This window comes from Vombatus ursinus, unplaced genomic scaffold (genome assembly GCF_900497805.2).
Source record: "Vombatus ursinus unplaced genomic scaffold, bare-nosed wombat genome assembly UNPS02000582.1, whole genome shotgun sequence".
In the NCBI taxonomy this organism is placed as follows: domain Eukaryota; kingdom Metazoa; phylum Chordata; class Mammalia; order Diprotodontia; family Vombatidae; genus Vombatus; species Vombatus ursinus.
In genome coordinates, this window is record NW_020940360.1 from 6309254 (window position 1) to 6323170 (window position 13917).

General features: G+C 34.7%; 1 protein-coding gene across 9 annotated transcripts in view; it reads right to left on the bottom strand.

The window, feature by feature from the left end:
* The window catches only part of SNAP91 (synaptosome associated protein 91), a 160018-nt gene that overhangs the window by 103073 nt on the left and 43028 nt on the right, over window positions 1–13917 (bottom strand). For all 9 annotated transcript variants that reach the window (XM_027856580.1, XM_027856632.1, XM_027856624.1 and 6 more), the window contains exon 6: window positions 1343–1436. In XM_027856580.1, coding sequence (XP_027712381.1) covers window positions 1343–1436 — 94 coding nt within the window. The remainder of the gene's footprint in view (window positions 1–1342; window positions 1437–13917) is intronic.

Consider the following 13917-nt stretch of genomic DNA (forward strand, 5'->3'; position numbering starts at 1 on the left):
TATCCAAGGATCAGCCTAACTAAATTCATAAATAACCATCAGCAAGTTGGCTTCAGAACAATATACTTTTTGGCCACAGCAACTTGAAGACCATTTATCAAATTCTAGATGCCTTACAATCTCCATCACCATAGTTAGTAACCACATTGACAAAATTATATATCTATGAAGTATTAAAAGTATGTACTTTTTATAATCTGTTAAGGCTCTTTGTATAATCAGTGCATTAAGAATATTTAGGCTTGCTCTGTAGGATTCAGAAAAGAATTTTATCATTTTGAACTACTGCCAGGTGGATTTTCTTTCCTCTTTACTTTTAAGGCACACTATACTTTTTATTTATGATTTAGCGCCAAATCCTTGGTCAGAAATGCAAAAGCCAAATCGAATATTGTTCTCCTAGAGAAACATCATCTGCTTTACGATGATATTTTATACTACAGCTTCAGGATGCATTTTGGTTAAAAACAGGGACTGCCTATAGCATTAACAGGAGCAGTATAGCCCAAGTTTCATATTTCTGCATTTTTTCTTTTGTATATGATAAGTAAAATCACTATGGTAACAAATTTATTCTTCAATCAGATCTTAACATCAATTTGTAAAGAATACTTTCTTCCCCATTAGGTCTATACATCTTCCGGACTAAACTGGCTTTTACTCATATTATTCTTTTCTTTTATATATTTTCCTCCTCCAATTTTAAAAGCTTGATTATTTTCCCCTTGGTGAATTGCTGTTTGTTAACAGAAGCTGTAATAAAAGCCTGTTAAGAGTAACTGATGCTGTCTGAAAAATCTACTGAATATAAAGTAAAATTTTTAACATTATTCAAACTGCCTAAAATATTATAAAGTTTTCTAAAGATATAACCAGAGAGAAATTAGGTCTTCTCTAACATGGGTGAGGAGGTGATTCTCCTCTCCTCCCCACCCCAACATTTGTGTGGAGTGGGGAGGAGAGGAGAATCACATTTAATTTTATTACACCACGTTTCTAGAATCCAAAGAAAAGCATTTCTCAAAAATTTTGGAAGCATTAAAATATTTAAAAGCTTTTTCACTATTGTAATATAAGTGAATTAAATCAATTGCCATTACTCAACTTAAAAATACAGGAACAAATGATTTTTTAAAGTAGGCTTTTGTTAAGGGTGTTTTTGTTTTTGTTCTGCACATATGATTTAATCAGTGTAGGGCAGTCCCTTTAACAATGAGGATCAGCAATGGCTCTGCCATCTAAGGTCTTAGAGAGTGGCCCAAGACACCCCTCTATCTACTACTCCATGATGCTTCTTTTTGATAAATTAAAGTGAAAAAAATCCAAGTGTATGGATACATACATCAAATTCAAGCAATGCATCAATCTGTCCCTGCAATATTGGCATACTCTTCAGTAGCTTTTCAGGAACCATTGTTCTCATTACACCATCAGCTCTATAAGACAAAAATGAAGACAATATGTTAGATTTTACAAGGATGTAATTAACTCAAGATTACATGCATAATATCCAAATATTTTCCACTATTACTTCATTTACCCTTGCCTACATACAAGGTATAGAGAACTCTGATATTTTAACTTGTAATTAAGTACTCTTTCCATGAGACATAAGTTGGATCTGTGTACAGTAAAAGAACGGAACTAATGTTGACCTTAATCAGTACCTTTTGTTATTATTCGGTTGTTTTCAGTCAGGTCTGACTTTTCGTGACCTCATTTGGGGTTATCTTGGCAAAGATACTGGAGCAATTTGTCATTTCCTTCTCCAGCTCACTTTACAGATGAGGAATGGAGGCAAAGTGGGTTAAGTGTCTTGCTCAGGGTCAAACAGCTAGTAAGTCAGTATCTGAGGCCAGATTTGAACACAGGAAGATGAGTTGCATTCCATCCACTGGGCCATCTACCTGTCCTAATTAGTACCTACTGCTACAACAATAAGGTAATAGGATCTCAATTAGCATCTCCATTGAACATGAGTACAACTAAAAAGACTATATTTAACTTGATCTTTGGTGAATTTTATTTCATCTTACTTTTATGAGGGCTAGGGTAGAGGAGATAGACAAAAAAGAATTTCTAAAGCATTTAAATTTGAGAAAATAAACTTAATTATTAATTTGGGACTCTATAAAACAAGTTATATTACTTGAGTACAGTTACAAGAGTCCCACACCATGTTAACATTAGGACCTCTGTCCTTTTCTTCTTCAATTACAAAGTGGGAATGTCCCCTGAACTGAGAAACTGTGATGTCTAAAAGGAATCTCTCATCTTATGGAGTACACAAGAACTATAACTTGAAAGCTCTTGACAGTTTTTTTGGTGATAGTAATGACAAACCTTAAACCACATAAGCTAAGCAAGCCTGACTCCTTTAGCTGCTGAGCTCTTTTCTTCTATTGTCTTTAAAATCTTTTATGGGGCTAAGGAAGGGATACAACAGGGTTTGTGCTGGATTTGTGGTAAAAAGAGATAAAGATATTTTAGAAAATATCTGTGAAAGCACTCTGAAAAGTACAAAGCAGGAATCTACCACTATATCTCAAAAATTTACCTGGCAGATAACATGGCCCAAGTGTCTACAGTTTGCCAGTATCCCAAAGAAATGTTTTCTCCTCCCCACATATACACATGGGGCAGTCACATCAGCTCTACATCATATCTTACTCTTTGGTCCCCTGATTATCTCAAAGCTTTGGGGATATGAAATAAAAAGGTAAGGCATCTCTGGTGTAAAGCAACATACAAATAGATATAAGATGCTATTGTTATGTTTTATAAGGTAGAAAACTGATTTACACCAACTGGAGCAGCAAAGAAGGAATGAATTAGAAATAAAACCCTGAAATACTTTCCATGGCAGTTTGTATTATAGTATGAAAAATCTTAGAATTCATTGAGTTGTATTGTTTTCCTCAGACACAGTAAAGTGTTATTAGTTGCTCACTAACTTATATTAGGAAGATTGCTTCAAGGAGGTTGCAATCTTTCTTTTTAACATTCTGTGGCTCCTTAACTTAATCAAACCAGATATTTCTAGATTATGTGATAATTACTACCGTGTCGTAGTTTAGGTTCAATTTGAGGGCTTCTCTCTACCTGACAAACAAAGTATAATACTTTGACTTTTCTATTTTCTAGTGTTTTTAGAATATATCTCTGTAAGTGGGAAAGGTATTTTGCATAAAATAATATATAAAGGGTATTAGACTAAAGTCTAATATGCCATAAACTTAAGGGCAGGAATTATATTATCTTTTATCACAGCATTCCCAGTACCTATGCAGACTTTCATCGTGGTATTCCCAGTACCTACCAAGAATATGTTGCATGAAATAATTTGCCATTAAAATGTCACATGCATTAAGTTAATGAAAAAATACACTGCTTAATCAATATAAATCACACTGTAAAATACAAGAATATCAAACGATATTTTGAAACATACTACTCAAGCGCATGACTCCTGTATATACATACATATCTCTACAACACTGCGTATGTTCATCCCCTTTCTCTTCATCACAGCATGACCAACCCAGTTCAGGTCCTCAACCCTTCTTTCCTGGACTATTATAATATCCTCTTAATTGCCCTCCTTCCCTTTTAGTCTCTCCACTCTACCTTCCATTCTCCACACACCAGCCAAATTTGTAATCCCAAAGCACATAAGCGACCTTGTTACTTCCCTGGTCAAGAAGCTTTATACTAGTTAGCAGAACCAGGAGAATATTGTACACAATAACAGCAACACTGTGAGATGACCAAATTTAGCAGACTTAGCTCTTCTCAGTGATATAACGGTCTAAGACAATTCCAAAAGACTCATGATGCAAAATGCTATCCACATCCAAAGACAGAACTATGGAGTCTGAATGCGGATCAAAGCATACTATTTTCTCTCGTGGTTTTCTTCTTTTGTTCTGATTCTTCTTTCATAGCATGACTAATGTGGAAATATGTTTAATATGATTGTACATGTATAGTCTATATCAGATTGCTTGCCATCTTTGGAAGGGGTGAGAGGTGAGAGGGAGGGAGAAAAAAATTTGGAACTCAAAATCTTATAAAAGTGAATGTTGAAAACTATCCTTACATGTAATTGGAAAAAATAGAATACTACTAAGTGGGGAAAAAAGCTTCATACTCTTATTATCTCTACGATAAAATATAAATATCTCTATTTGGCATTTCTTTAAATGTACAGTCTGGCTCTGACCTATTTTTTTGAGGCTGATAGCACATTACTTCACCTCACACACTCATCATTCCAGCCAATCTGGCCTGTCCATTGTTCTCCATACCTAACATTCTATCTCCTGCTTTTGTGTCCCTGCTCACCTTTGTATCACAGAACCATTAGTTAATTCACATTACAGTTCAAAGGCTACCTCCTTTCCTAACCCCCCAGTTATTAGCAGTCTCTTGACTCCAAAATTACTTTGTATTTACTCTCTACATTTTGCTTATTGTTATCTATATACATTCTGTTTCCCTTCAAGAGGAAGTAAATTCCTTAAAAGGAAGGGCTAATTCTATTGTCTATATTCTGAGGGCCTAGCACAGGGCCTAACACATAGTAGTCAGTCAATAAATGGATGACTTTGCACATAGTATGTACTTAAGATATGTTGAATTGCATATATAAATAAGTAGCAGTCTGAATGACAGGTTTCACTAAAAATCTTATACTGACACCACATAGTAACAAGCTGATGAAGGAGAGTTGTCACGTGAATTATTGAACATTAACTTATTTATATGCACAAAAAGATACTATAGCCTACAAAGTTTAAAAATTTAATAAATCATAATAATCATTAGACTACTGGGCCATAAAGAGAACTTTCTGGCAGAAAATCATTACAACATTACTCTCTATAACACACTTTTAAATCCTATTAATCAACTTCTTTCAAAAAGAAGACTGCCATTAAAATATCTCTTTTTATATACATATTTTCCCTAGTTTTTAAATTATCTGTACTCTCAATTTATACTTTACTAATAATTATTAAAAATACTAAAGCTTTTCCATGGTTCTAGTATGTTATAAATCTACAGGGTAATACTTTTAATTTTCTAGTTCTCCAACTCTAGAAATCCTTCTGTATTTAGGGTCAGAATTTGCAGTTCACAGAAAAATTATTCAGAAAAATAGAAATATTAAATGCACCCTTCTCAGACCATAATGCAATAAAAATTATATTCAGTAAAGAACCTTGGAAACATAGATTAAAATTAATTGGAAACTAAATAATCTAATCCTAAAGGCTAAATCATAGAATAGAATCATAGAATGAAATAATAGAATCATAATTACAAATCATAGAAATATAGAATTATCAAATAAAATAATAGAATAATTTCTATTATCATAATTAAATCAAAGAAACACAATAACCAAATCAAATAATTATAATCAAATCATAGGATCAAAGAACAAATCACAGAAACAATAATTTCATCAAAGATAATGACAACAATGAGACTACATATCAAAATTTGTGGGATTCAGTCAAAGCAGTACTTAGGGGAAAAATTATATCTCTAAACGCTTACATCAACAAAAAACAGAAAGAGCAGATCAATGAATTGGGCACATGATTAAAAAAAACTAGAAAAGGAACAAATTAAAAATCTCCAATTAAACACCAAAATGGAAATCCTGAAAATCAAAGGAAAGAATAATAAAATTGAAAGTAAAAAAATTAATTAGTAAATAAAACTAGGAACTGGTTTTGTGAAAAAACAAACAAACAACTAAAATAGATAAATTACTGATTAATTTGATTAAAAAATAAAGAAAACCAAATTTCTAGTATCAGAAATGAAAAGGGTGAATGCACCACCAATGAAGATGAGACTAAAGCAATTATTAGTAGCTATTTTGCCCAATTATATGCCAATACAACTGACAATCTAAGTAAAATATATGAATATTTACAAAAAATAAATTGCCCAGATTAACAAAAGAGAAAATTAAATGCTTAAATAACCTTATTTTAGAAAAAGAAATTGAACAAGCCATCAATGAGTTCCCTAAGAAAAAATCCCAAAGACCAGACAAATTTACAAGTGAATTCTACCAAATACTTACAGAACAATTAATTCCAATATGATATAAACTATTTGAAGGAAAAAATAAGTAAAGGAGGAGTCCTAGTAAATTCTTTCTATGAAACGAATGTAGTTTTGAAACCTAACTCAGAGAGAGAAAAAACACAGAAAGAAAACTATAGACTAATTCTCCTAATGAATATGGAAAAAAATTTAAATAAAATACTAACAAAGATATTATACAATATATCACAAAGATCATATACTATGACCAGGTGGGATTTATACCAGAGATGCAGAGCTGGTTCAATATTAGGAAAACTATCAGCATAATTGGCCATATCAATAACAAAAAAAAATAAAAATCATGTAACTATTTTAACAAAAAAAGAAAAATCTTTTAAAATGATACAATATCTATTCCTATTAAAAACACCTGAAAGCATAGGACTTAATGGAAATTTTCTTAAAATGAAAAGTAATATCTATCTAAACCCAAGAGGCAAGCATTATTTGTAATGGGCATAAACTAGAAGCCTTTTCAAGAAGATCAAAGGTGAAGCAATGTCCATTATCACCACTATTATTCAATATTGTGCTATAAAGTCTAGCTATAGCATAAGACAAGAAATTGAAGGAGTAAGAATAGACAATGAGGAAGCAAAACTATCACTCTTTGCAAATGATATGATGGTATACTTAGAAAACCTTAAATAATCAACTAAAAAACTAGTTGAAACAATTCATAACTTTAGCAAAACTGCAGAATATAAAAAAGTACATAAATCATCAGCATTTCTATATATTACCAATAAAACCCAGCAGGAAGAGATAGAAAGAAAAATTCCATTTAAAACAATTGAGGACAATATAAAATTCTTGGGAGTCTACTTGCCAGGACAAAGGCAGGGATTATATGAACACAATTACAATACACTTTTCACACAAATACAGATCTAAAATTCTGGAGAAATATTAATTACTTAGAGTTAGGCTGAGCCAATATATTATAAAAAAAGACAATTCTACCTAAGTTAATTTACTTATTAAGTGCTATACCAGTCAAAGTACCAAAGAATTATTTTTTTAGAGCTAGAAAAAATAACAAAATTAATCTAGAATAACAAAAGGTCAAGAATGTCAAGGAAATCAATGAAAAAAATGTGAAGGAAGGCAGCCTAGCAGTACCAGATTTCAAATTATATGACAAAGCAGGAATCATGAAAACAATTCAGTACCGGCTAAGAAATAGAGTAGTGTATCAGTGGAATGGATTAAGTATGTAATACACAGTAGTAAATGACCATAATGGGTCATTTGGGTTCAACAAACCCAAAGATTTAAGCTTTGGGGGCAAGAACTCACTATCTGACAAAAATTGTTTGGAAAACTGGAAAACAGTTTGGCAGAAACTAGGGATAAACCAACATTTCATACTATATATCAAGATAAGGTCAAAATAGGTACATGATTTAGACATAAAGAGTGATACCATAAGCAAATTCGGGGAGCATGGAATAGTTTTAAATGTAAGACCTGTGGATAAAGGAAGAATTTATGACCAAACAAAAGACAAAGTGGATCATAGGAGGTAAAATGGATATTTTTTTTTACATGAAATAAAAAAGATTTTGCACAAACAAAGCTAATGCAGCCAAAATTAGAAGGAAAGCAGGAAATTTCTCTGATAAAGGCCTCATTTCTCAAATATATAGGGAACTGAGTTAAATTTATAAAAATAATAGTCATTTCCCAGTTGATAGTCAAAGGATATGAATAGGCAGTTTTCAGAGGAAGAAATCAAAGATATTAAGAGTCACATAAAAATTTGATTAGATCTATATAGATCTTAATGTAAATTAAGACAACTCTGAGGTACTACCTTACACCTATAAGATTCTCTAACATGACAGAAAAGGAAAATGACAAATGCTGGAGGGGATGTGTAAAAATTACAACACTAACATATTGTTGAAGGAGTTGTGAACTGGTCCAACCATTCTGGAGAACAATTTGGAACTATGGCCAATATCCTTTGACTCAGAAATACCACTACTAGGTCTGTATCTAAAAGAGATCAAAGAAAAAGGAAAAGGATCTATAGGTACAAAAATATTAATAGCAGTTCTTTTTGTGGTAGCAAAGAATTGGAAATATGGGGTGACCATCAATTGGAATGGCTAAAAAATTGTGGTATATGATTATAATGGAATATTGTTGTGCTATAAGAAATGATGAGGGGGATGATTTCAGAAAACCTGGGAAAACTTATATGAACTAATACAAAGTAAAATGAGTAGAACCAGAACACTGTGCATAGTAACAGCAATATTGTAATGATGACCGACTGTGAAAGGCTTAGCTACTCTGATCAATACAATCATCTAACATAATTCCAAAGAACTCATGATGAAAAATGCTATCCACCTGCAGAGAGAGAAGTGATAAACTCTGAATACAAATTGAACCATACTTTTAGGGGACACAGAGATAATGCCCAGAACAGAGAGATGGAGTTTCTTTTTCACAGAACAAGAAAGAGACCAGTGTAACTGGATCAAAGAGTGTTGGGGAGTAAGGTCTGAGAAGAGTGGAAAGTAGGAGGAGGCTAGGTTATGAAGGGCTTTGAACACCAATCAGAGGATTTTTTTTTATTTGATCCTAGAGGTGACAGGGAGCCACTATAGTTTTTTGAGTGGTGTGTTGTGGAATGGTGTGTAGGTGTGTGTGACACATGATAGGATTTGTGCTTTAGTGGTCAAAGGAAGAAAGGATTAGAGTGGGGGGTGGAGACCTGAAGCAAGCAGAAGCCCCCAGGAGGCTATTGCAATAATCCAAGTAGGTAATGATGAGTGCCTGAATCAGAGTGGTGACAATATCAGAGGGGAAAAGGGGGTATATTCAAGAGATTTAGCAAAGGTGAAACCAACAGGTTTTGGCAGCAAGTTGGATATGGGGGTGGTGGTGGTGGGAAGAGATGGTGAAGAGTCAAAGATAACACTTAGGATGTAAGACTGAGGAACTGGAAGGATGGTGTTACCTTCTACGGTAATAGGAAAAGTAGAAAGGGGAATGTTTTAGAGGGAAAGATAATGAGTTCCATTTTGGACATGATGAGTTTAAGATGTCTATTGGACAACCAATTTGAGATATCTGAAAGGCAGCTAGAGATGAGAGACTGGAGGTCAGCGAAACGGTTGGGACAAGATAGGTAGATTTGAGAATTGTCAGCATAGAGATGGGAGCTGATGAGATCAGCAAACTTAACATAGAGGGAGAAGAGAAGGCCCAGAACAGAACCCTATGAAACATATGCATTTAGAAGGTGTGATCTGGATGAGGCTAGGAAGCTGAGAAGGAGTGGTCTGATAGGTAGGAGGAGAACCAGGAGAGAGTAGGGTACTGAAAACTTAGAGAAGAGAGAATGATCAACAGTGTCAAAAGTTACAGAGAGCTTGAGAAGATGAAGACTGAGAAAAGACCTTTGGATTTGGCAACTAAGAGATCAGTGGTAACTTCATAGAGAACAGTTTTGGTGGAATGATAAAGCTGGATGCCTGATTGTACAGGGTTAAGAAAAGACTTGAAAGGACAGAAAGTAGAGGTACCTATTGTAAATGGATGTTTCAAGGAATTTAGCCACAAAGGGCAGAAGAGATGTAAGATAACAAAAATGGACAAAACATCTAACATCCAAAGTGAGCTAGAGATTTTTACTACCTGGGAGCAAATTTGACCTCAGAAGTAACAGAGACATATTGGGATCAGATAAGTGGCTAGAATAAAGATAGATAATGGTCATATCTTATTCAAAAGGAACAGAATAGATAAACATAGTGGTATAGTAGGATTGTATATTAAGAATATGTGTTAATTTAAGAAAATCAGAATGGGGATTCAAGGGAAACAGAATCTAGATGAAAATAAACAATGAGAGAAAGATAAGCAACATTGTGAACGAGTGTCCTCTTCCTGAACAGGAAGAATGAATGAAGGTGAAGAGCGGACACAGATCACAAGTCTGCCATTAAGATATAATAGAGCAGTGATGAGAGGATAGGAAGTCTATTGGAAAACTATTTGTCAAAAGTAGGGCAATTAATCAATCCATGGCTTACCTTAATGATAAGTTCACCCTTTAAAAGGTAGAAAAATTAATCAACAGTCATATACATCACTAGCAACTAGATAATAATATAATTAATTAGATGAATTCAGAACTGATTAGATGGCAGTATTCAAGAAGTAGCTGCTAATGGTTCCTTGTAAATATAGTAGCAGTTCTGCAGTGTGGTACCCCAGGGATCTGTTCTGGGTTTAACATTTTTATCAATGTCTTAAATTGGTGGTTCTAAAAATAGGGTCTACGGATCCCCTGAGAGTCCTTGAGTACATGAGGACAAAATCATTTTCATAATAAAACCAAGACATTTTAATTTCTATAGTAAATATTGATAGACATAACTCACATAAACTAGAGCCCTTCGAGATATTAAGTTACTTTTAAGAGTGTAAAGGGATACTGAGACCAAAAAGGTTGGGAATGATTGACTTCTAAAGCCATGGATGGATAGGTATTGAAGTAAGGATAACTAACATCCAGGGTAATAGTCAGTATCCAAAAAACCTTGATAATCTGGAAAAGTGGGGTAAGTCTAATAAGATGAAATTCAACAGGGATAGGTATAAAGTCTTAAAATGGGTACAAAATAATCAGTTTTATAAACAGAAGATGGGGCTGAGGTGTGGTTAGACAGCAGTTGTTCTGATAAAGATCTTCGGATTTTAGTATACTGTAAGCTCAATATGAGTCAGCAGTATGATGTGGAAGCCAAAAAAAGCTATTGCCATCTTGGTTTGTATTAAGGGAGGCATAGTTTTCATGAATAGGGAAATGTATTTCTATGCACCCTGCAACCTTCCTCATTTGGAATATGCTTTCAGTTCTGGATACCATGGTTTCAGAGTAACACTGGCAAGGTTAAAAGTACATAGAGAAGAGCAAACATAATGATGAAGGGCCTTGAATTCATGTCATATGAGGATTGGTTGAAGGAATTAGGCATGTTTAAAGAGAAGATTCGGGGGAGGGGTGTCAAGGAGGGGAGCATGATAGCTATCTCTAAATATCTAAATGGGAAACCTCAACATCCTGCAAGGTCAAATCAACATTGGTACTCACATTTTATCAATACCCTCTTCCCCTGTGACTAGAGGGCAGGGATAATGAGTTCCAAAACTCCATTTAAGAAGGGCACCCAGGCCAGCCATCCCTTCATTTCCTTCCTTCACTCCTTTGGGCTCCTCCACCATTCCTCCACTGAGTACTTTCTTTCACCCCCTAGTTCAGCTCCTTTTTGTGTGTGTTATCTTCCCCTATTAGTTTGTAAGCTCTTTCAGGGACTGTTTTTCTCTTTCATATTTATAAAGCCAGAGATTAGCACAGTGCCTGGCAAGTAACAAGTGCTTAATAAATGGTCACTGACTTAATGGCTGTGATGTAGAGGAGGGATTAGACTCTTTCTATTTAGCTGTAGAGGGCAAAATCTGAAGTAATGGGTGTAAGTGGCAAAGAGGTAAATTTAGGCTTGATATAAAAAAAATTTCCTATAATTAGGGCTTTCCAAAAGTAGAATAGCATGCCTCGAGAGGCAGTGGGTTCTGCTTCTTTGGAGGTTTCAAGTACAGGCCATGACACCGCCTGTCAGGTTGTTAGAGTGGGGACTCCTTCTGTGTATAGGTTGTACTAAATTGCTATTGAGGTTGCTTCCAACTCTCAAATTCTGTGACTGTGATATGACATGCCAGTCACTGTGCTAGACACTAGAAATACAAAGACAAAAGGGAAAGAGTAGGTACCCTCAAGAATCTTACATTCCATCCAGGGAAATAACTGCACGTATATAAGCAATGATGGGAAACTATTCCGGACCAAAAAGATGGAGCTGGCTGTTGAACTATAATAAATAACAACAATTTTATATGTAACTTTAAAATTTACAAAGCACAATATGTTTGTGCATGTGTGTATATATGGACACACACACTCATGTATATGTGAATGTATACATGTATGTACAATTACCTCATTTGATCCTGACAACAACCCTGTGAGGTAGGGGCAACACAGGCATTATTATTTCCATTTTACTAAGGGGGAAACAGACTCAGAAGTTAGATGAATTACTCACAGTAAAATATCTTATGTGTAGTCTCTATTAACTCCAGGTTCAGCACATCTTATGGAAAATAACCCCTCCAACACCTTTGCAGATATGAGAGATCATAGCATGGAACAACTGCATAATGCTCTAACCTAGTCCAAAATTCTGTCATAGTAGACTACTAGCTTTCAAGTCATTCTTCCTTTCTCAGGGAGTTCATTATGTGTAGTTCAAAGACTTCTCTACTCTTATTCCTCCACTCATATGTGATTGACAGAAATACCTGATTAACTGTCAGACTCTTCAGTAGCTATTCTTATCTTTTTTTCTGAGCTCCTCAAACCTCTTATACCAGACCTCCTCCCCAAGCCTTCTTAGCAGAGGACCTTCCATCCTACTTTATTTAGAAAACAAGTGATTCAGCATGAGCTCCTTCTTCTCCTCTGCTCTAACACCTAAAAATCCTTCTTGATCAATACTGATTCTTTTTTCATTTGCTCCAATCTCTGATGAAAAGGTGAACAAATTTCTCCTTGACAAGGTAACTTCCTCTACTTGTACTCTTGATCCCACTCTTTTCCTTCTTGAGCTTGACCCCTGTCCTAGATCATTCTCTTTTTCTTTCAATATCTCCTTAACTACTGCTTTCCCCATCGTCTAACATACATATTGTTTTCCCTGATCCTTTTAAAAAAATCTTTTTGCTTGATCCCACCATCTCAAGCCACTCTCTCATATCATTTTTCTTTTTCATAGCCCAACTCTTTTAAAGGGCTGACTATACTCACAACCTGCATTGTCACACTTTCCATTCACTTCACAATCTATTGCAATCTTGCTTCACAATCCACCACTCAAATGAATCTGTTCTCTGCAAATTTACTAATGATATCTTAACTGCTAAAAGCAATGGTCTTTTCTTAATCCTCATTAAACTTGACATCTTTACAACTTCTGACACTACTGACTACTCTACCTTCTTAAACACACCCTTCCCTTGGCTTCCATAATATTTGTTTCTCTTGGTTCTCTTCCTACTGAATTGAATAAACTATTGTGGTCCTAGACAACTGGAAAACACAAACTTTTCACTCTCATTTGAGAGATGGGGATTACAGATGGAATGTGATACACACTGTCCTTGTGAAAGGACAATGTATCAGATGTCAATGATCTTCTTGCTTATGTAGTTACCCCTACACTATATTCTTCTTTCTCTAATCTTGCCATATCATCATCCAGTTCATGCCTCCTAAGAATAGGTGTTGCCAAGCACTTTTCTCTATATTCAATTCAACAATCATAATGTATGTAAGATATTATATTGGGGCCTGAATACTCAAAGATAAAAAATGAAACATTTCCTTTCATCAAGGAACTTTCATTTTACTGGGGGAACAGATACAGCAGCCAGACAGGTTTAGCTTGTTTTTTATTTTATTTTATTCTAAAAGAAAGAAAGCCATTTAGATTTTTACAGGTGGTAAAGATGGTAAGAACCTGAACAATGAAGGATGAGGCTATGTGAGTAGAGAGGAGATGGAGATGAGAGATGAGATGGAAGAAGAATTGGCAAGGCTTGTCCTTCTTTCTGTTTCTCATACATATGACACACTCTCTCTCATTTCTGTGGCTTTGCACTAGCTGTCCCTCATGCCTGGAATGCATACCCTCCTCACTTCTCCTTCAA